The sequence below is a fragment of the Myotis daubentonii genome, chromosome 14 (assembly GCF_963259705.1).
Source record: "Myotis daubentonii chromosome 14, mMyoDau2.1, whole genome shotgun sequence".
Taxonomy (NCBI): domain Eukaryota; kingdom Metazoa; phylum Chordata; class Mammalia; order Chiroptera; family Vespertilionidae; genus Myotis; species Myotis daubentonii.
In genome coordinates, this window is record NC_081853.1 from 6,054,782 (window position 1) to 6,076,219 (window position 21,438).

At 43.5% G+C, this 21,438-nt stretch overlaps 1 protein-coding gene across 1 annotated transcript; it reads left to right on the top strand.

Moving 5' to 3' along the window:
* The first annotated feature begins 15,444 nt into the window (after positions 1-15,444).
* On the top strand, positions 15,445-17,214 carry LOC132215111 (Na(+)/citrate cotransporter-like). The gene has a single exon (XM_059662890.1). It carries the CDS (start codon positions 15,445-15,447, stop codon positions 17,158-17,160), a length of 1,716 nt encoding a protein of 571 aa, XP_059518873.1. The 3' UTR covers positions 17,161-17,214.
* The last annotated feature ends 4,224 nt before the right edge of the window (positions 17,215-21,438 follow it).

Sequence of the window (21,438 nt, forward strand, 5' to 3'; positions counted from 1 at the left end):
GCTTTTAGTTCTCTTTCACATTTAAAGGGTAAATTTACAGGGTACAGAACTGTAGTTTAGTGAGATTCTTTGTTTAACACTTTAAATAATTTACTACACTCTCTTTTAGGTTCAATGGTTTCTGAGAAGTTAGATATAATTCTTACATTTGGTTCTCTGTAGTTAAAGTAGGTTTTTTTAAAAAAAATCATACTTTTTTCAATATTTTTTATTTATCTTACATTTTCTGAAAGTTGAATATGATATGCCTAGATATAGGTTTTTTGGAATTCATCCTGTCTGGTTTTCTCTGAGCTTTCTGGTTTGCTGTCTGATGTCTCACATCAATTTAGCGGAATTTTTACTCACTATTATAAATATTGCTTCTGTTTTTTTCTCTCTTCTCCTTCTGTCATTCTGATTATATGTATGTTAAACCTTTTGTAGTTATCTCACAGTTCTTGGGTATTCTCTTTCCTTTCCATTAGTAGCATCCTTTATCTCGGTAACTGTTTTTGATATCTAGTATTTCTTTTGGATTCTTTCTTAAGATTTCCATTTTTCTTCTTACATTAGCCACCTATTTTTGCATATTGTCTACTTTTTCCATTAAACCCCAAGCGTATTAACTATACTGGTTTTATAATTCCAACATTCCTGTCCTACCTGACTCTGGTTCTGATGTTTGCTCTGTCTCTTCAACTGTGATTTCTCACTTTTTGTAAGCCTTATCATTTGTGTTGACAAGAGAAGATCCTGTGCTGGGTAAGAGACTGTAGTACAAAGGTTTTTAGTGACATAGTGATAAAGGGGTGGGCATGTAAAATGGTCTGTAAACCTACAATTAGTTCTCAGTCTTTTGCCCAGCTTGTGCCTCTGGACTGCGAACTGCACAAGAACTTCTCAGGGTTTTCTCCCTCCACTTCGGTGGGGCAGGATGGCTGCAGAGGACTGGAGCTGGGTGTTTCTCTTCCCCTGTGTGAAAGCTAGAGTCAGCGAAGGTTGGGTGTTTCCCTTGCCCACATCAGTTAGGCTCTGATAAAATCTCAACAGGTTAGGCTCTGATAAAATAATTTCTCCCAAAAGCAGGCCTCGTTAAGAAGGACAGAGTGTTCTGGTATGTTTCAAATGCTTTCGTTCCCCCCTGCCTTGCCAAAAGCACCTAGGGATTTTCTCCAATATCCCTGTGAAGGCCTGATACAACTCCTGGAGGTAAAACAAAAATGTGAGAGGATCCCCCCCCACCCCCTTCATATGACTGAGTCCCCTGTAGTTTTTAACTTCAAAATTGTCTACACAGAGCCTTCATCAATTATAGTTCAGGTTTTCCTACCTGGCACTGGCTCCTGGAGAGATTTGAGATTGGTGCTTCTGGGTTTCTGCTCCAGTAAGCTGAGGTTTTTCTGTATCCACTTGTCTGTCTTTCAAGGTTTGGGGCAGTGGTTTGCCTTGGGACCTTATTTCGCTAACAGATAAGAAGAGTTGTTAATTTTTTAGTTTATTTGGCTTTTTTCTTATTGTTAGGACAGAGTGGCAACTTGCAAGTTCTGGACTGAGACTAAAAGTCTACTTTGTTTTTAAAGGTTTCTCCTCTTTTTAATATTCATGCAGAAATGTTTACAGAAGAAATAATATTCTATCTGGGATATTTCAAAATCATTGGAGAGAATGGAGATACAGATGAATCAAAATTGGCCACGAGTTGATCAGTTGGACTGTGTGATGGATACACTCGTGTTCACTATATTATTCTCTGTACTTCCTTATGCTTTTTTCACTTTTCAAAGTACAGTTTAATGTTTTCTCTTTTTTCCTTTCTGATGAATTTCCGGTAGCTATACTTTTCCAACAGCCAATTCCGTTTTTCTCCTTCCTTTACTCCTATTCTCTCCTCCTACCCTCTTCTTCAAACACCTTATAAATGTTGAACACAGCTCACTAATGTTTCAAGAAAAATAACTACAAGTTAGCAGTATTTCCCATATTTTAGTCCTTCTTACTTGTGCCCATATCTTGAATACCCTATTCCGTTATTTTCTTTAACTTCATTTTAAATTAACTCTTTTTCTTAACTTTGCCCTAAGAACATTATCCATTAAATCAAAAGAAAAGAGGTTCTATCAATATTTTATCATATATAAAATGCATTGGTTCATATACCTCTTTTGCATTTTACCAATCTTTTGCACTAGATTGAATAATGATCACAATCATGGAGAGGTACATAAATACATCCCACAGTATCCTAAAAAATTTTGTCATATTATTTCCTTTCTAATATTTAGATGATAATTAAGTGGCAGGATTAGAGTCTCTTACTTCTCCAGTGTAGCACTTTGTCTTAAATCTGAATTTCTAGGAGAAATTGCACCTACTTTACTATGCAAATGTCCAATAGGTTTAGATGATCTCATTGTTGTCCTAGCTGTTCATCAGATAAGGGAAGTACTGTTATGCCCAGATTTCAAGATCTCCCAAGACAGACCACCAGGGAGCCAAATCCGATGCAAAAGCATAGAGTCTTTTATTCAAGCCCGGGCTTGGTCCCCCTCTGCCTCCATTACTGGATGCGAGAGAGAGCCCCTAGTCCCAAGAGAACAAATAATTTATAGGGCTTGGGGAGAGGGGTGGAGGCACTTGGTCGATTCTGGTTGGTTGAGTGAGGGCCGGGGGCTAGTTTCCCTTGCTCTCCCATTGGCTGAGATAAGGGCAGGCTGACTAACTGATACATTCTGTGGCTTTACTGGGAGAGGAGTTAGGGACACAGCTATCAGTTCCGTTCTATTCTTTTACTATCAGTTCCGTTCTGTCCTTTCGTTAGGGACACAGCTATCAGTTCCGTTCCGTCCCTTCAGTACAAACACAGGTTTGCTTCTTGAGAGAGGATTCAGATTTCTCACTGAAAGAGAGAGTTGCTGCTCTGGATTCACTTTGTTTTCAGTTTATCTGAGAAAGAAACTCTGAATGAATGGGTCCCAGAGGATGGTATTTTGTTTCTGAATGCAGTTGTGTAAAAATCAATGTACATATAAAAGTGGCAGTCCATTTCAACTGTGCCTGGAGTCTTGGTTCTTTTTCACCTCCTAGATTGAGTTTTCTTTCATTTGATCAGTGATTTAGAGACCTTGAGGGAGAAAAAATAGAAGAGAGTAAAAGTTTGGACTCTGATTAAATCTTGCAGAATTTGAAAAACGACCATTCTTTGTTTCTTTGGTCATTGCAATGCAATAGGACCAACAGCTGAGTGATTATACGAAAATAAATGCACCAAAAAATTGGTCTGGTTCTACGACCTCCATTAAAACCTGAGCAATTACTCCTGGGAACCCAACAAAATCCATGAAATCCATGTAAGGAAATGCTTCTGAAAATTGAATATGGAACTTTATAAAAAGCAACCAAGAAAACTTCTATAAATGTACCAGGCTTTTAAATTAACTTTGAAATAATGAACATCAATTTTCAAACTTTTTAGGCTATTTTATATCGAAGAATGTGATGAATGTTGCAATATCACTTTTTACTCTGGTGCAAAGAAATATTATTCTCTCTAGATATTGCAACATAAAACAAAAAAATGCTTTTATTACCAGTAGCCATGATGTGACATGCCTGATAAGTGCAAGTTTAAAATTTCTTCGAGTTTAGGCTTCTCTTCACACTTATTTTCAAGTTACTAATAGATTCTGTGGGTTTAACTGGCCATCATTTAAGTGTGTCATTTAACCTGAAATGACAGAAAAGTAAAATGTTCTGAAATGTCCAATTGTTCTCTTTTCCTGACTGAGTTGCTAATGACTAAGACTTTTACTCATGTTGTCTGAGTGATGGAATTGCCATTGTCAAATGGTGACTATCAAGCAGAGGGGTTTCATTTAACATTTAAAAAAAAAAATTGTAATGGAAAACTGGCTACCCAGTTCTATTCTTTTGTTTTTTATTTGTTTTTTTAAGAGTCTTGAACTGACACATAAATATTTCCAATTTCTTAGGCCTTAAATATCTCTATAAATGAGTTGGCTCTTAGGCCATTGAGTGCATTGAAGGCCAAAGCATGATTTTACTGTGTTCTCATACACTAGGGAGGTTTCTATGGTGACAGTTGAAGAGCTGCATGTAAATAGTTAATGACAAAACAATCCACTGCTTTCCAAGCAGCATTTTCTTTGAAATTCAGTGATCATATTTGAAATACTGCATAATCGCCACATTAGGATCTCTGGGCTGGTTCCCATGAATTTTGAAATGTAAATACCCAGCTTAGATGCCTCAGCATGTCTTGGAGGTTGAAATTTAACTAACTCAATATTTTGACTTGCCATTTGGCAAAATATAATTTTTTCCCTTCACAAACAGTTCCAAAGAAACATTAAACATGTCAAAGCTTGTACAAAACAATGTTTATCATTGTTGGAACTTTTCATTCACTCATTCATTTCTTCCATTTCTTCATTTATATTAATTGATGACCTCCTTTTTTAGTTTCAACTATATGCCAAACACTGTGTGACACACAGAGGAATGATAGTAAACAATACAGATAGATCTCCTTTCCTACAAAGACCATACCAATGGGAATTTAAGTAAAGAACAATCAATACGGCAGATTCACACAGTGAGAGAGCGACAGAAAGGGACAGGAGAATGGGGTGTTGCTGTGCACAGAAGGGCCAGCAAAGGAATCAATACCCAAGAGCAGTGTTTTCTAGACCAGCGGCATCTACATCACCTGACATCATGATACAAATGCAGATTCTCCCACCCTTGGACCTACTGAATCAGAAACTCAAAGGTGGGCCCAGCTGTCTTGTTTTAACAAGCACCCTTTTCTTTTTTTTCTTTTTTTCTTTTTTAAATATATTTTATTGATTTTTTAAAGAGAGGAAGGGAGAGAGATAAAGAGCTAGAAACATCGATGAGAGAGAAACACCGATCAGCTGCCTCCTGCACATCTCCTACTGGGGATATGCCCACAACCCAGGTACATGCCCTTGACTGGAATTGAACCTGGGACCTTTCAGTCCGCAGGCCGAAGCTCTATCCACTGAGCCAAACCGGTTTCGGCAACAAGCACCCTTTTCACAAGTGATTCCGATGCACTCCTGACATTTTGATGGGGCCCAGCGAACTCATCCAAACAAACCCTCCCAGTGATTTTGACTCACCCACACACCTTACAGTTCTGCTGACTCCTGACCCCTCGACTGTCCCCCTACCTAAGTTATTTACCACTTTTTTGTTCCTCAAAGAGAATCTAATTCCTTTTCTTACAATCTTTCTTAATCCTACTCCAATCAACTTTATGTATACAGTACTGGATCAAAACTGCTCATGCCAAAATCACCAATGAACTCACTTTGCTAAATTCAAAGGATGTTTCAGTCATTGTCTTACTTGAGTTATTCACACCATTTGACATAATGGGCCGAACTTCCTCCTTGAGGCACTTCCTCCCCTTGGCTGTCTCCTACCTTACTGATCGGTCCTTCCTGTGGGTCCCCTTTATATGTTCCACTTGTAAGTTGCAGTGCTCAGAGCTTAGACCTAGGACCTCCTTTCTACCCTGCCTACAGTCACCTCTTCAGTGATCTCACTTAGTTTCATGGTTTTAAATACCATCTATTTGCTTTCAATTCCCAAACTTTAATCTCTATATTTGACTTTCCCTGAACTTTAGACTTCCACTTTCATGTAGATGTCTAATTAAACTTAATGAGACCTTAATGGAACTTCTGATTCTCACCCTAAAAGGTATTTCCAAATCTTAATCAATAACAACTCCATCTTCCAAACTGCTCTAGCACCAAATCTTGGAGACATACTAGTACTTGACTCTTCCTTCTTTTTCATCCAGCTTCCAACCGTTTAGTACCATGGTCGGCAAACTGCAGCTCGCGAGCCACATGCGGCTCTTTGACCCCTTGAGTGTGGCTCTTCCTAAGCCTTAGGAGTACCCTAATTAAGTTAAGTTTAAGTTTAAAAAATTTGGCTCTCAAAAGAAATTTCAATCGTTGTACTGTTGATATTTGGCTCTGTTGACTAATGAGTTTGCCAGCCACTAGTTTAGTATATCCCTCGTATTGGCCTTGCCTGCAAAATATATCTAGAATCCAACTACCTATCACCACCACCACTACTACCATCTGGTCCAAGTCGCCGTTATATCTGATTTAATCATTGATCCAGAATCCTAATAGGTATCCCTGCTCTCATACTTGCTCCCCAGTCAATTTCCACAGGAAGAGTCATCTGTTACTCCAAGAAAAAGACAAATTGTTGTAAGAATCCACAAAGCCCTGCATGATCTGACCTCCTGTTATCTCTTGGCGCTTCTCTTCTATCACCCTCCCCGTTGTCCCCGCCACTGCATTCACTCAGCTCCATGGCTTTCCTCAAAACACAGAAGTGCTCCTTCCTCAGGGCCTTTGCATTAGCTTCTCCCACTGCCTGCAGGGTCTTTCCCCAGATATTCTCAGGCTCATTGATGACTCCCTTCAGAGTCTGCTCAGAGGTCTTAGCAGTGATGTGTGCCAGGGGTTACTTTCTCTGTAGAATGAGAGGCTATGTAATTATTTACCTATGTGTTTATTGCCTATCTGTCCTCATTAGCATTGAGAACAGATACTGTGGTTTTATTCGCTCTTTTATCTCCGATGCCTAGAATAGAGCCTGACGCTTAAAAATATTTATCGATAAATATTTGCAAAAAATAATTAATTTAATGCTTCATGTCTCAGAGAAAATATCCATCTCCTTAAAGTAGATTAATCCATCTACTGAATGGATTAATGTGAAATGCCCTTCCACAACTCACTCTCCGGCCTATCGCCTTGTTTATTTCCTTATCGTAACTGTAAGGATCTGTGCTAACTTAGTTGCTACTTTATTTGTTTATGATGTACTCCTCTCAAACACATTAGAGTGAATCCCATGGGGGCCAGGGCCTCATCTATCCTCGTGCTGCTCAGCATAGCACCTAACACAGTGGTCACCACAAATGTTTCCATACAAATGTAGACAAATATAGTGCTTTCTCTATGCCCTTTTTAAAAAAAATACATTTTTATTGATTTCAGAGAGAAAGGGAGAGGGAGAGAGATAGAAACATCAATGATAAGAGGGAATCATTGATCAACTGCCCCTGCACACCCCCACGGGTGATTAAGCCCGCAACCCAGGCATGTGCCCTTGACCGGAATCAAACCTACAACTCGTCAGACCACAGGTCGATGCTCGATGCATTATGCCAAACCAGCTAGGACTCTGTGCCCTCTTTTTTTTTTTTAATATATTTTATTGATTTTTTTACAGAGAGGAAGGGATAGGGATAGAGAGTTAGAAACATCGATCAGCTGCCTCCTACACACTCCCTACTGGGGTTGTGCCCGCAACCAAGGTACATGCCCTTGACCAGAATCGAACCTGGGACCCTTGAGTCCGCAGCCTGACGCTCTATCCACTGAGCCAAACTGGTTAGGGCAGGCTCTATGCCCTCTTGATATTGTCCTATTAAATCTTCATTCCAAACCTCTGAGGTAAATGATGTCATCTCCATTCTATTTATGAGAATACCAGAGCCCAGGGAAGCTAATAACTGCCTAAAGTTACTTAGAAAATTTATCACAAAACCCAGGTGAAACTCTAAAGTCCACTCTCTTTCCGCTGCATTGCTCTGTAGGGAAGCCAGCCAGAGATCCATAAAATCTTTTTGACATAACACCCTGATTTGATAAAGAAGATATTTTGTTGAAGGCGTTAAAAATCAGTAATATACTTTATTGTGACTTTAAAAAGGGAATTCAACATTTTAATGCAAATGAATAATAAGCTATTTAGCCCTGTGAGAACAAGATGTTTGGGAACATAAGCCTTTCACTCCCTTTAATGACTCCTGTTAACGTAAAAAAACCATTGAAACCTGTAAAGAATTTTTGTGAGTTTATTTGAGCCAAACTGTCAACATATGCCGGGAAGCAGAACCTCAATGAATTGAGATAGTGCTCCGGAGAATGGCCGGGTTACATCGTATTTATACATGAAATTCATTGGTGACAGATTTAAGGAGGTGGGATTAAGCGAAGTGGGGGTGGGGGGGGGGAACCTCTGTGATAGGATAAAAAGTAAAATAATGGACACATACTTAGGTGGGTGCAGGATCAATCAACAAGATAATGAAGAAATTTGTAGTATCTGCCCTGGCGCCCAGAACATTTGGTTATGCCCCAGGGGTTCCAGAAAAAGGGAAGTTACAAGTTACCCAGACACTTCAAAGGAATGTTATCTTAGAGGCAAAAAGGCAAATGGGCTCAGTAAGGATCAAAGTTGATCTTGTCAGTGAAGATACCGGCCTAGGACATAACTGCCCACCATAACTGCTTTTAGTCAAAGTTTAATTTCAGCCCATCCTTTGTGGTTATTTTAGGTCTCTGAGAGTCTGCTAGGCTGCCACTCAGGCCTTCCCTGAGCTTGTCAGGTCAGCGTGTGGCCCCTTTCGTCCACACTCTGAAATGGCAGCTAATTTTCCGGGCTACACCTAGGGGATGATGGTGTAGTGGAGGAGGATTAGATTTAGAATCCAGGTCTGTCACAAGTTAGACTTTGAGAATTATGTCACCTCTCTGAGTGGCAATTTTCTCACCTAAATAGTGAGAACAATACACACTTGAAGAACCTGCAGAGATCAAAAGAATAGCAAAGTATGCCAACGTGTGTGTTGTGACCTCCACATTATTGTCACCCCATCCTGGGGTGTCCCCTGCACTGCGCCCACTCCAGTGCCATAGGCATCTGAGGAAATGGGCTGCATCTTCTGAAATCCCCCCCCCAAAACACACACACCATGTGGTCAGCTGAGCTGGTCAGCGGGCTTCCTGGGCGCCTGTGTCAAGTCAGCTGTCGGCGAGGGTCCAGACCAGCAGCGGAGAGCTGCAGGCTGAGATGATTGCAGGAGCTCTCCTCACCTTTCTTCCCTCACACTTTGCAAAAACTGAACAAGCCTCCAATTCCCTAAATGCAGCCTCTTTACACTGGAACACATAGAGCGGTTTCTGTTTGAGTCCCAGGCAATATTAACAACATATGCATGTTGAGCCCTGGCCTGAGTGGCACGTGCTACATGTGCCACGCGTCTCCTTGAACTTCTACCATGGCCTACGGAGGAACTTCTACCAATTAGCCTGTGAGGAAACTGAGACTTAAAGAGGTAATTTGTACCCAATTTGTAAGCACCAAAGTGGGAATTAGTAAGTGTTCTACTTAGTTCAGGCTGCTATAACAAAGCACCATAGGCTGGGGGACTTAAGCAACACAGTTTTCCTTCCCACCGTCCCGGAGGCTGGAAGTGCAGGGTCAGGACGCTCTGTGGTTGGATGCCGGTGAAGGCTCCCTTCCTGGGTGCCGACTGCTGACTTCTGAGGTGTATCTTCACATGTCAGCAAGGGGAGCGAGCTCTCTGGGGTCCCTTTTATAAGAGCAATAACCCCATTCATGAGGGATCCACCCTCATAACCTAATTATTTCCCAAAGGCCTCACCATTTAAAGCCACCACACTGAGGTTTAAGTTTTCAAATATGAGTGGGGGGGAGGGGAGGGGGCACAAACATGTTGTCCATAACAAGAAAGTACATGACAAACTGAAAGGCACTGCAGCGATGAAGTGTGCATGGCTATATATTCTTTCCCTGCAGAATTGCCCACAAGCATGACGGCAAACCCCTCCTTCAAGGACTGGGTCCTCAGAGTTTCTCTATTCTAGGATTTCTTGACCTGGCATTATTGACGTTTGCCTGGATAATTTTTTGTTTTGCCGGGAGGGGCTGATCTGTGCATGGCAGGATTTTTGCAGCATTTCTAGCCTCTACCCACTACTAAACACCCTCACTATGAGTGTGACAACCGAAAATGCCTCAAGCGCTGTCAGGTGGCCCCTGGAGGGCAAATGTATCTTCCTGTCTCCACCCCCAGGCGCTCTCTCAGGACCACTGAGTTGGAAGATTGGAGTTCTGAGCTCTGGGACTCAGCTCTGATGGCCACAGAGCTCGCCCTCACCAAGACCCTTCCCTGGGTCCCTGGGTGTCGTGTGTGTTTCCTTCCACGTTCTGCGTGGTTTAGGGTTCAGGATCTGAAAAGAGGAGCCACACACAAATGAGAGAGAAATGACATGAGATAATTTTGAAATATTGGGGGACCAGGCGGGCAAGTCCAGAAAGACTTGCACTGATGCTCAGGCCGCTCCAACCTTTTCTTGAGCTGGAGTAGCCCTTAGGTAAGGAGATTTCAATGACACACAGATTAGCTAATCAGCAGACAATTTCCAGAAATAGGCAGAATATCTAATCAACAAGGATTTACATAAGTATCTAAGGAATTAAGTGAACTAAGGTGGGGACGATGCTTCAGCTACCATTATCTAGATTAACTGGGTGGTATCTAGATTGACGGGGTGGTGCACAGCCCTGACCTTTGCTAGGGCTTCAAAGGTTACTATCTTTTGGGGGTCTCCTCTATGCTCAGCTAGTGAAGACAATAAATAGTCTCGGGCACCTGAGTCCCTGGGCTCCTGGGAGCAGACAGGCTCTGCAGGGAGTGCTGGCTTTTACAAAACCTAAAAAGAAGATGCATGGTTATTGTGTTCAATATTTCAACATTTCTGGTTTAAAAATATTAAAACCTGCTACAGCCAAAACTAGGAAAGTGCACACCAGCCTGCTCGCCGTCATGGCATCAGGGATGTGGCTGGAACGAGAACAGAGAGGCGATGAGCTTTTTCTCCACGTGCTTCTGCGGTGGTTGGCTTAGTAGGATGAGCAAAACTTTTCCAAATACTTTTTCAAGGCATTTTATTGATTACAACTAAACAGGCAGTAAAAAATAGTGCATCCAGTATGTGTAGACCACGGTGAAGGACACCAAGAAGAAGCACCCAAAGCCACCAATTGCTTCTGGAAAGATAGGGGGCTTTGAAATGCTGAGTGTTTGGGGGAAATGCTTTTGGAATGTCTTTCAGTATTCTAGGAATGAGCACTCTTATTGTGGGTCCTAAAGCACAACACTAAGCGGAAAATGAATTCTGAACACATCATTGCCTTGTGTCCTAGCAGGCCCAAATACAGGCAACAGGACTTGATTCTCCACGTGCAAAGAGCTGGCTGTCCCCTCTGCCCACTTACTCCTCCCCCATGCAGCCAACTCAGGGCAGGTGGTTCTGTCCTGAGGGAAAACCAAGAGTGCTGATTGTTTACATCCCTCCTTCCATTAACATCAGCCACTAAGGTTATAGATTCTTTGAGTTAAGGACTAAATTACTCAACTCTAGAAACCTACAAAAACCTAGTACGTTTCCTAACTAACTGAATAACTAACTGAATTCGACTCTGAGTGTAAGGACAACAATGGTACAGAAATCTGATTTTCAGAAACTACTCAGAAAGATTTTTGTACAGACACTATAACCTTTTCATACAGTATGCATTTAATAAATATTTTTAGTTGTTATAAATTGATTCAGATGAAGCCAAGTGAATCTTTCATTGAATGCTGAATTATGAAGAGATACTGAGTTTAAAAGATGCAGGTTTTCCAAGCTTGGCATTTCCCGACCAGATTTGGGTAAAAGCAGAGTCGCTTTCCAATAAGCATTCTAAAAGTCCTTTAGAAATGATACAATTTCAACATCATGGCAAATGGCTCCAGATTCCAGCAGAATTTGGAAATTAAGTCTAATATCTGGGCAAACTATTAGTCAACTCTGTTCCTCTGAGAAGTGTTTGAGAGCAAATGATTATTAACAACATCACCAGAAGGTCATTTCATCCCCGTCCTGATTTCATTTCAGAGGATCTAAATTTCCTGCTCCCTGGATGTCTGCCTGGAGCAATCAAATCATCGCCATGCCGCCAGCTGAAGGGGGCAGACATGGGCACACACATCTGCGGGCATCGAGCTTCCACGTTTCAAGTCACTGTAAGTTTGAAGCCATGTCCGAGCTCAGAAGGGAGGTGCTGTCAATGATGATGAACAAGGGAGACAGAGCATCTCTTCAAACCGACTCTACAAAGAAGACAAAGACGGAGGCAAAGGCGATTCTCAGCACTCAACAAACAGAGGGAAATAGGTTTAAAAGAGTAAATAAACATTAATTTGTCTTTATAGAAAGGCTGTTAAATTAAATTTGTACTAAAAGGATGAAATTTGGGGGAAATGATACACTAAAGGCTTCATTTTAAATTATAAATTTTTGTCTAAAGAGCAAATTGTCTTAAAGGCCCCGTTTTATTACTCAGCACTGTTTTCACTTTCTGAAATATTTTGCATTATATTTTAATTAAAGTTATAATTACAGAACTAAATATAATTAGCTTCTTTCTTCACAAGAAATTGGAAGTGAACTTACTTTATTAAATTTTCAATTTGTTTCCAGCAGTGTTCCATAGTTTATTCTAATTAATTAAAGGAGAGCTCATAAATATTTTATCAACATGGAAATGTGATTAAAAACTCAAGAATTTTTCCCTTGATTTTTAAATTTTATGCCCTTAATTTTGGGCTTGTGCAGATGGATGCAGATGAGGTAGAAGGGGGAGCCCTCGGTGTGTTCCCTCTTGACCTGATGCTTAGCAACAAGGCTGGCTGAAGCATTTATTGCACCACTTTCCTTCTGGGTCAGCATTTTGAAGTCAATTTGAAGTGTTCCCAAAGGAGGAAAGGCAAGCAGCGGGCGTCCTTCATCCTTCCCCAGGGGCACAGTTGTGGATATTTCTGTCTGCCTCCCCCGCTCCCACACACCCTCCTGAAGTAGGAATTCCACAAGGACTGGTGCTCTGTTTGTTTTGTTGGTTGTCCATCCACAGCACCAAAAAGGGCAGCCAGCACAAAGGAAGTGCTCAATAATTGTTTCTTGAGTGAGTGAATAGAACCAAAGTCCCCAAAATTGTCCCTCTGAAGACTAGTTCGAAAAAAAGATAAGTATTTGTTCAAAGATACCCATGGCAAGTAAGGGAGCAGGCTTAGTTTCCTTTTTTATTTCCATTTTATTGACGTATAATTGACACATAAAAGTTTAAAGTGTACATCATGGTGACTTGACATACATACACATTAGGAAAGGATTTCTCCCATGTATTTAACATATCCATCACCTTATATATTTATCATTTTTTGGGGGGGTAGGAATGTTTAAGTTTTACTCTTTTAGCAAATTTTACTTGTACAAATATAGTGTTATCAACTCTAGTCACCATGGTTTACATTAGATCCTCAGACCTTAATCATCATACCGCTGAAAGTTTGTACACTTCTACCAACCTCTACCTATTTTCCCTATCACCCAGCCCTGGTAGCCAATTTTCATCTTATTTTATTTTTATTTATTTATTTATTTATTTATTTATTTATTTATTTATTTATTTTTATCACAGTTTGCATTCAACACTTTGTTATATTAGCTTTGAGTGCACAGCACAGCAGATAGATGTTCATATGGGTTACAAAATATTCCCTCCGATAATTCCAGTGCCCACCTGGCACCATACACAATTATTACAATACTAGTGGCCCAATGCATGAAATTCGTGCACTATGGGGGTGGAGATGCATCCCCCAGCCTGGCCTGTGCCCTCTCACAGTAAGGGAGCCCCGCCATCGATCACCCCAAAGAGGTAGGCCAGAGCGGGGTGTCCTGCCTCTGCAATGTGCGTGGGACCATGGGAACCCCAGCGGAAGCCACACAGAACAGCTGCCAAGACAGGCCCCTGTGCCACACACGCAGCATCAAGCCCCGCCCACCCTGGTGATGGATTGTGATGGCATGATGGCGTGATGGCGTGAGGGTGTGACAACCACCTAGGCTTATGTTAGTGTAGATTGTTAACTATATTCCCTGTGCTGTACTCTACATCCCTGGGACTGTTCTGTGACTACCAATCTGTACTTCTCAATCCCATCACCTTTTTTAACCCCATCCCCATTCCCCTCTGTTCTCCACCTGTCTGTTCTCTGCATCTATGAGTCTGTTTCTATTGTGTTTGTTCCTTTATTTCGTTGTTTAGATTCTACATATAAGTGATAGCATACAATATTTGTCTTTCTCTGTCTGGCTTATTTTACTTTGGTACCTAACCACTTTTCTACACTCAGGTTCTATGAGATTTTTTTAAAAAGTCAAATTCATAGAAACATAGTTTCTTAATAGAAATTACTTCCAAGAAGCAGATCAAATGAGTACTTTGGGCCCATTCTTTGTGACCAGAAATGTTTTTTTCTCCTACTTGGTATCTCATGAGACTAGTGTTCTGCAAAGCATATATTGGGAAATGCTGCTGTGTGTCTCTGGGGCTTTGGAAATCTTCTGTTTAACCTTAAGTGCATAATCATGCAGTCAGTCATGTCTCTCAGTTCATGGTACATGATCATTACCGACCTGGGGTGCAAAGCCACCATCTTGATTAATTGACTGATCGATCCATTCACCCCTAACTTTATTTCCTTCTTAATCCCACACAAGCAACCATTTCACTGGGTTAAATTCATGTGTTTTTGTTAATATTGTGTTGGCTGGAGGAGGCATGGAGGTGATGTGGAAGTGACATCTCTGAATACTGGTATTCCTGTTTGTGTACAGTTCAGCTTTCTTTTTTTAAATATATTTTTTAATTGATTTCAGAGATGAAGGGAGAGAGATAGAAACATCAATGATGAGAGAGAATCATTGATTGGTTGCCTCCTGCACGCCCCCTACTGCGGAAGTGGTCAAGCCCGCAACCCGGGCATGTGCCCTTGGCCAGAATCGAACCTGGGAGTCTTTAGTCCACAGGCCGACACTCTACTCACTGAGCCAAACCGGCTAGGGCCAGTTCAACTTTCTGAAGACTTTAATCTTATACAGACAGGCAGACATTGCCGGAAACTGGTCCATCGTTGCTGCTTGACACAGTCACTGCAGGGAAGAAACATCTGCACAGCATATTTTTCAAGGGACCTGGCGTATATGGCGTACTGTTCTTAATATGTTTGCTCCCCTTCTTGGCGCTATGTGTTTTAACCAAGGTCACCTCTCCGAGAAAGGTTGTTTCCCCAGGTAGGGATTTTTCCCTGAAGTTAGGGAGGGAATAAAACCCCTTAACTAAGTGCCAGGCGGGTAGTTAATGATTTTAACCAGGAACAATCACGCTTAAGCTACATAATCTCTACTCCCTGGAATGGAGATAAGAAACGCCTTAACCTCGGGAATAGAAATTGATAGGATTAAAATCAACTGGTATAAATACAGATGTAACAAGACAATATAACACAGAACTTGGCTGGAGATCCTGGCTAGAGAGCCTGGCTAGGCTGCTGATCAACTGAACGCTGTCTCTGTGACCTTCCTTCTTCGCTGACTCCGTCCTCACCTTTGGGAACCCTGGACCTGCTGGGGTTGGACCCCAACACTAAGGAGCATGCTGTGGTTAAACCTCAAGCAGAGCATGATGGCTTCGGCACTGAGGTATGTCTCCAAGTTCAAGTCCTTTGTGATCTTGTGCTTCACCCCGATACTGCTGCTGCCACTCATCATTCTGGTGCCCACCAAGTTTGCCAGGTGTGCCTACGTCGTCATCCTCATGGCCACTTACTGGTGCACGGAAGTCATCCCTCTGGCTGTCACCGCCCTCTTGCCTGCCTTGCTTTTCCCACTCCTCAAGGTTCTGGACTCCAATCAGGTGTGTGTCCAGTACATGAAGGACACTAACATGCTGTTCCTGGGAGGCCTCCTCGTGGCCGTGGCCGTGGACCGCTGGAACCTGCACAAGAGAATCGCCCTGCGCACACTCCTCTGGGTGGGGACCAACCCTGCACAGCTGATGCTGGGCTTCATGGGCGCCACCGCCTTCCTCTCCATGTGGATCAGCAACGCAGCCGCCACAGCCATGATGCTGCCCATAGTGGAGGCCGTGCTGCAGCAGATGCAGGCCACGACCACAGCCAGCGAGGCCAGCCTAGGCGAACTGGAGCTGGTGGACATTGGCAAGACTGGTGAGCTGCCAGGGAGCCAAGTCACTTTTGCAGGCCCTGCTATGAGACCACAGAAGAATTGTGACAGGAAGAACATTTGCAAGGCCATGACACTGTGCGTGTGCTATGCGGCCAGCATCGGAGGGACTGCCACCCTGACCGGGACAGGACCCAACGTGGTGCTCTTGGGCCAGATGCACGAGCTGTTTCCTGAGAGCAAAGACACCGTGAACTTCGTCTCCTGGTTTGGATTTGCCTTCCCCAACATGCTGATCATGCTGCTGCTCTCCTGGTTTTGGCTCCAGTGTATTTTTATGGGATTCAATTTTAAAAAGGTTTGGGGCTGCGGTCTGGAGGAAAAGAGTAGCGAGAACGCTGCCTATGAGCTGTTGCAGGAGGAATACAGGAAGCTGGGACCCTTCTCCTTCGCCGAGGGCAACGTCCTGCTCTGTTTCCTCCTGCTGGTCACCCTTTGGTTCTCCCGGGACCCAGGCTTCATGCCTGGCTGGATGTCAGTCGCCTGGATGGAGGGCGAGACAAAATATGTCACCGACGCCACCGTGGCCATCTTCGTGGCCATATTACTATTCATTGTGCCTTCGCAGAAGCCCAAGTTCAACTTCTGCAGCCAGGCTGAGGAAGAAAGAAAGACTCCGTTTTACCCGCCTGCACTGCTGGATTGGAAGGTGGCCCAGGAGAAAATTCCCTGGGGCATTGTGCTGCTGCTGGGGGGCGGGTTCGCTCTGGCGAAAGGATGCGAGGCCTCGGGGCTGTCTGAATGGATGGGGCAGCACATGGAGCGCTTGCACGTTCTGCCCCCAGCAGCCATCTCCTTGGTCGTGTCCTTGCTCATTGCTGTATTCACGGAGTGTACAAGCAACGTGGCCATCACCACCCTGTTCCTGCCCATCTTTGCCTCCATGTCAAGTTCCATTGGCCTCAACCCGCTGTACGTCATGCTCCCCTGCACCCTGAGTGCGTCCTTTGCCTTCATGTTGCCTGTGGCCACGCCACCTAACGCCATCGCGTTTGCCAACGGACACCTCAAGGTTTCTGACATGGTGAAAACAGGAATAATGGTGAAGATAATTGGAGTCTTATGTGTGTTTCTGGCGATCAACACCTGGGGACGGGTCATGTTTGACCTGGACAATTTTCCTGACTGGGCTAATGTGACTCATATTGTGACTTAGGAAGAGCCTCAAGAGCATAACACAGCCCCGCCTTCCTGAGGACTCCCGAAGCTTCCGGCAAGACATATACATATGTGTGGAAATAAAGGGGGACTAAAACTGAGCCACATTCGTTTAATTGTATTTCAGATAAATACTATAACCAATCTTAAGTGAAACAGAAAGAGAACAAGAAGGGAGGAAATAAAGAAGGGAGGGAGGAAGGGAAGGAGGGAGGGAGGGAGGAAGGGAGGGAGAGGAAGAGGAAAGATAAGAGAAAGAAACTAATCCAAGTAATTGATAATACACATTCAGTTTGGGGCAGAATGGGGTAGGGTGAGGCAAGGGCAAGAATTTCAAACAAATTCTCAACTGTTTTTCAGAAGGCTTGCTTTTTGTAATGAATGAGCAAAGCAGTTGTAAGCAGTTTTAGATGTATTGTAAGACTGGGCAAGTGAATGTATTTGGGAGCCAGGTGTCTCGATCAGGAAGAAGGTACATAAAAGCATGAAGTGCCCTGGTGAGGTCGGGATGGTTCCGGTGAGGTTGGGACGGCCCTGGTGAGGTTGGGATGGCCCCAGTGAGGTCGGGACGGCCCTGGTGAGATTGAAATGGCCCTGGTGAGGCCGAAATGGCCCCAATGAGGTTGGGATGGCCCCTGTAAGGTTGAAACAGCCCCGGTGAGGTTGGGACGGTTCCGGTGAGGTTGGGATGGCCCCGGTGAGGTTGGGATGGCCCTGGTGAGGTTGAAATGGCCCTGGTGAGTGAAAGGGCGAGTCCTCTCCGGGCCTGACCACGCTGCTGGCGGCCTCGGGCACCGACACCTCAGCCCAAGGCGGGAGCCCGGCGCAGGCTGCCACCCGCCCGCCGCCCCCGGACCGGACCCACGCGGCAGCAGCGGCAGCAGGGTGCATGCCCTCGCCCGAGGAGATGGAGGAGGAGGCGATCTCCGACGCCCCCGGGAACGAGACGAAGGACGTGGACTTCCTGCCTGGGCTGGAACTGGTCGATCTACTGGACCCCTAGCAACCGGACTGGCCCCTGGAGCCTGGGCTCAGCTCGCCCTGGGGGGGCGGCTAGGACTGCGCCCTCCATCTTGCCCTGGGTCCTCCATTTTTGGGGCGGCTGCCATGTGCTCAGGAGAGTGCCTTCTTCCCGGAAGCCCAGGCCCCTGCTGGCCACGCCCAGGATTTCTTTAAACTAACCAATGACAATCATAGAGATGACCGGACTCGCGCCTGGCCAATCGGCGGGGCCCACAGTCCCCTCTCCTGCCTTCACTCCACCCCCCTATAAAACCCCCTGTCCCATCAGACCTCTCTCGCTCTCGGCCACTGGAGCTTACTGTTGCATCGGTGAGTGTGGCAGGGGAGCCAAACCTAGGTTTGAAAATAAATGACTCTTTGCTTTTGCATCGGACTGACTGGCTCCCTGGAGGTCTTGGGAACTTTGAAATCTGGGCACAACAGTGAGGTTGAGACAGCACCGGTGAGGCCGAAATGGCCCTGGTGAGGTTGGGATGGCCCCGGTGAGGTTGAAACGGGTAATAAAGACCAATATAAACTGATGAACAAAAATAGATGCAGAGGCAGAGCAGCATTGAACAGACTGTCAAACTATAGTGGGAAGCCTGGGGAGGGTTGGGGGCGGGGGCTTAAGATATCAACCAAAGGACTTATATGCATGCATATAAGAATAACCAATGGACACAAGATGCTGGGGGTTAGGGGAGGCTAGGGGAATGTCAAGGGGGGGAAACAAGGAGACATATGTAGTACTCTTTGTAATATTTTAAGAAATAAAAATTATTTAAATAGAAATAAATAAATAAATAAATAAATAAATAAATAAGCATGAAGTGGGGAAAGACAAGAAAGAACCCTGTAGGGATGGTTTGGAAATTGGAGATATTGGTGTGAATTCATAATTTCAAAGATATTATGTGTGTGCCTGTTTTAGCTTATATGCATATAAGTGCATACTAAAGGCAATGTATATTATATATAATGTATAAGAAATATAATGTACACTATAGAATAAATCTGTGTGCATGCATATACTTCCTAGCTCTGTGCACTGAAAGGGCCAAACGCCACACTCTGCAGCAATGAGCACTCCTAGTGCCTAGAGCGAGGATCTAATGCCATTGCCCACTAGAGGGAGCCAGGCTCCTCAGAGCGATGGCTGATTCCAGGGCTTGGCTGAATGGGCACAAGATGAGCCTAGGACATCTTGCCAGGCTCTAAATTAAGTGCTCAAACAACTGATGGGGGCATGTGTAAGGACATAGAAGGCAGCTTAAAGATACTCCAACTAGCCAACTAGCCAGCCTGGGACAATTTCAGCACAATTTCAGCACCAAAATAATTAACTATAGCAACTATAGCAATTAGAAGCGATTTGGGCGGGGGCAACGGGGTGGAATTCTTTATTCCATATTGATAATAAATAGACAAATAAATATATTGGGGGAAATAGAATGTTCTTGCTTACAGCAGAATGCCATGTGCTACTGAATAAGTACGGAGGGAGTACTGGGTCAAAAAAATCAGCACGTTGCAATTATTGTAATAATATTCGGTCAGGCAAGATTTGTGAATGAATGCTGGATTCTGGGGGTCAACTTGATGAGCAGCAGAATTGTGCGTGCTATTCAAGTGTCTCCCACAGGTTGGGTAATGCTGCAAGTGAAAAAAAATTCATTACACAGTGGAGAAATCAGACAACACCCCCAGTAGGGGCAGACAGGTGTTCTGCCCCCAAACATGATACCTGAGGCGCCATCACCTGTTCAGTGTCTGGCCAAGAATGCGAGCCTGAATGTAATCATGAGGAAAAGGTCTTTCAAAGTCCAAATGAGGAACAATCCATCAAAACAAATGGCCTGGAGGAGGAATGTAATTTTTTCAATTGTCGACATTGTAAGAAACAAAGAAAGTCTGTGGAAGTGCTTCATGTCAAAGGAAGCAAAGAGGAGAGACCACTACATGCCCTGCCTCTAGTCTGGGTCTAGTGACGGAGGAAGACAGACTACAAGACACCGCTGGGTCAGCTGAAATACTGGACGTAGAATAAAATTATAGCAATATAAATTATGAAAGTGATAACTGTATTACGTTTATAAAAGAGCATGTCTTTATTCTTGGGAAATACACAGCAAAATATTTTTTGTAAAATGGCCCTGGTAGGTATAAACTCTGCTAAAATGTTTCAGAATTAAGAGTACATGTGCCAATGACCAGAAAAAGGAGCAAAATATTGACAGGTGAATGTGGATAAAGGGTCTTTGCATCTTCTTCACACTATACTTATTCTTACTTGAAATTATCCTATTCATATTACATTATTCTATCTATTCTATTATTTGAAGTATTTTTTCAAATAAAATTTTTAAAATTAACAAGGGTATGTTATTAAAAGAATGGTCTTTCCAGAATGATGATAACGTAATGTTAAAGCTGTGTGGTGAATATGTAAGAGGATTACATATTCTCTCTCTCTCCCCCTCCCTCTCTCTCTTTCTCTCTCTGAAATTTAGAGACACTTTTTCTTTGGGGGAGTACACAGTGCTGTCATAAAATAGGACACCTTCTGACTTCCTCTTCTTCAGGCTTTTGCACTTTCTTATAGACTTTTCCATCCTTATTTATCACGTGTAATACCACTTTATACCTCTACAGCATAACTATGCTTGTTTTGTTTGTTTGTTAATCCTCACCTGAGGATATTTCTTTTCCTTTGATTTTTAGAGAGAGTGGAAGGGAGGGAGAGAGACAGAGAGAGAGAAAATGTGAGAGAGACACAATGCACCCCATGCACCCCAACCAGGGCTAGGGATCGAGTTTACAACCAAGGTACATGCCCTTGACAAGAATCGAACCTGCAACCCTTCAATCCATGGGCTGATGCTCTAACCACTGAGTACTAGTTAGGGCAAAACTATGCTTTTTGAAAACACTTTCACATACAGAATGCCATGTCATCTGTAACCATCCTGTGAGCAGATATACATAATCATGCCAATTTGACCAACAAAGAACCTTGAGAGGTAGGTGGTGAGTCCAATGTCACCAGGAGTAGGAATGTGAACACAGCCCGTTCTCCCCTATTCTATATACACTTGCCCAATTAACAGCATGCAACATCATGAAGTCTGAGACAAATGGCAAAATTATACGTGGCCCTAGACAGTGTGCTCAGTGGTTAGAGTGTTAGCTCGTGCACCAAAGGGACTCAGGTTCGATTCCTAGTAAAGGGTACATACCTGGGTGCAGGTTTGGTCCCTGGCCCCAGTCAGGG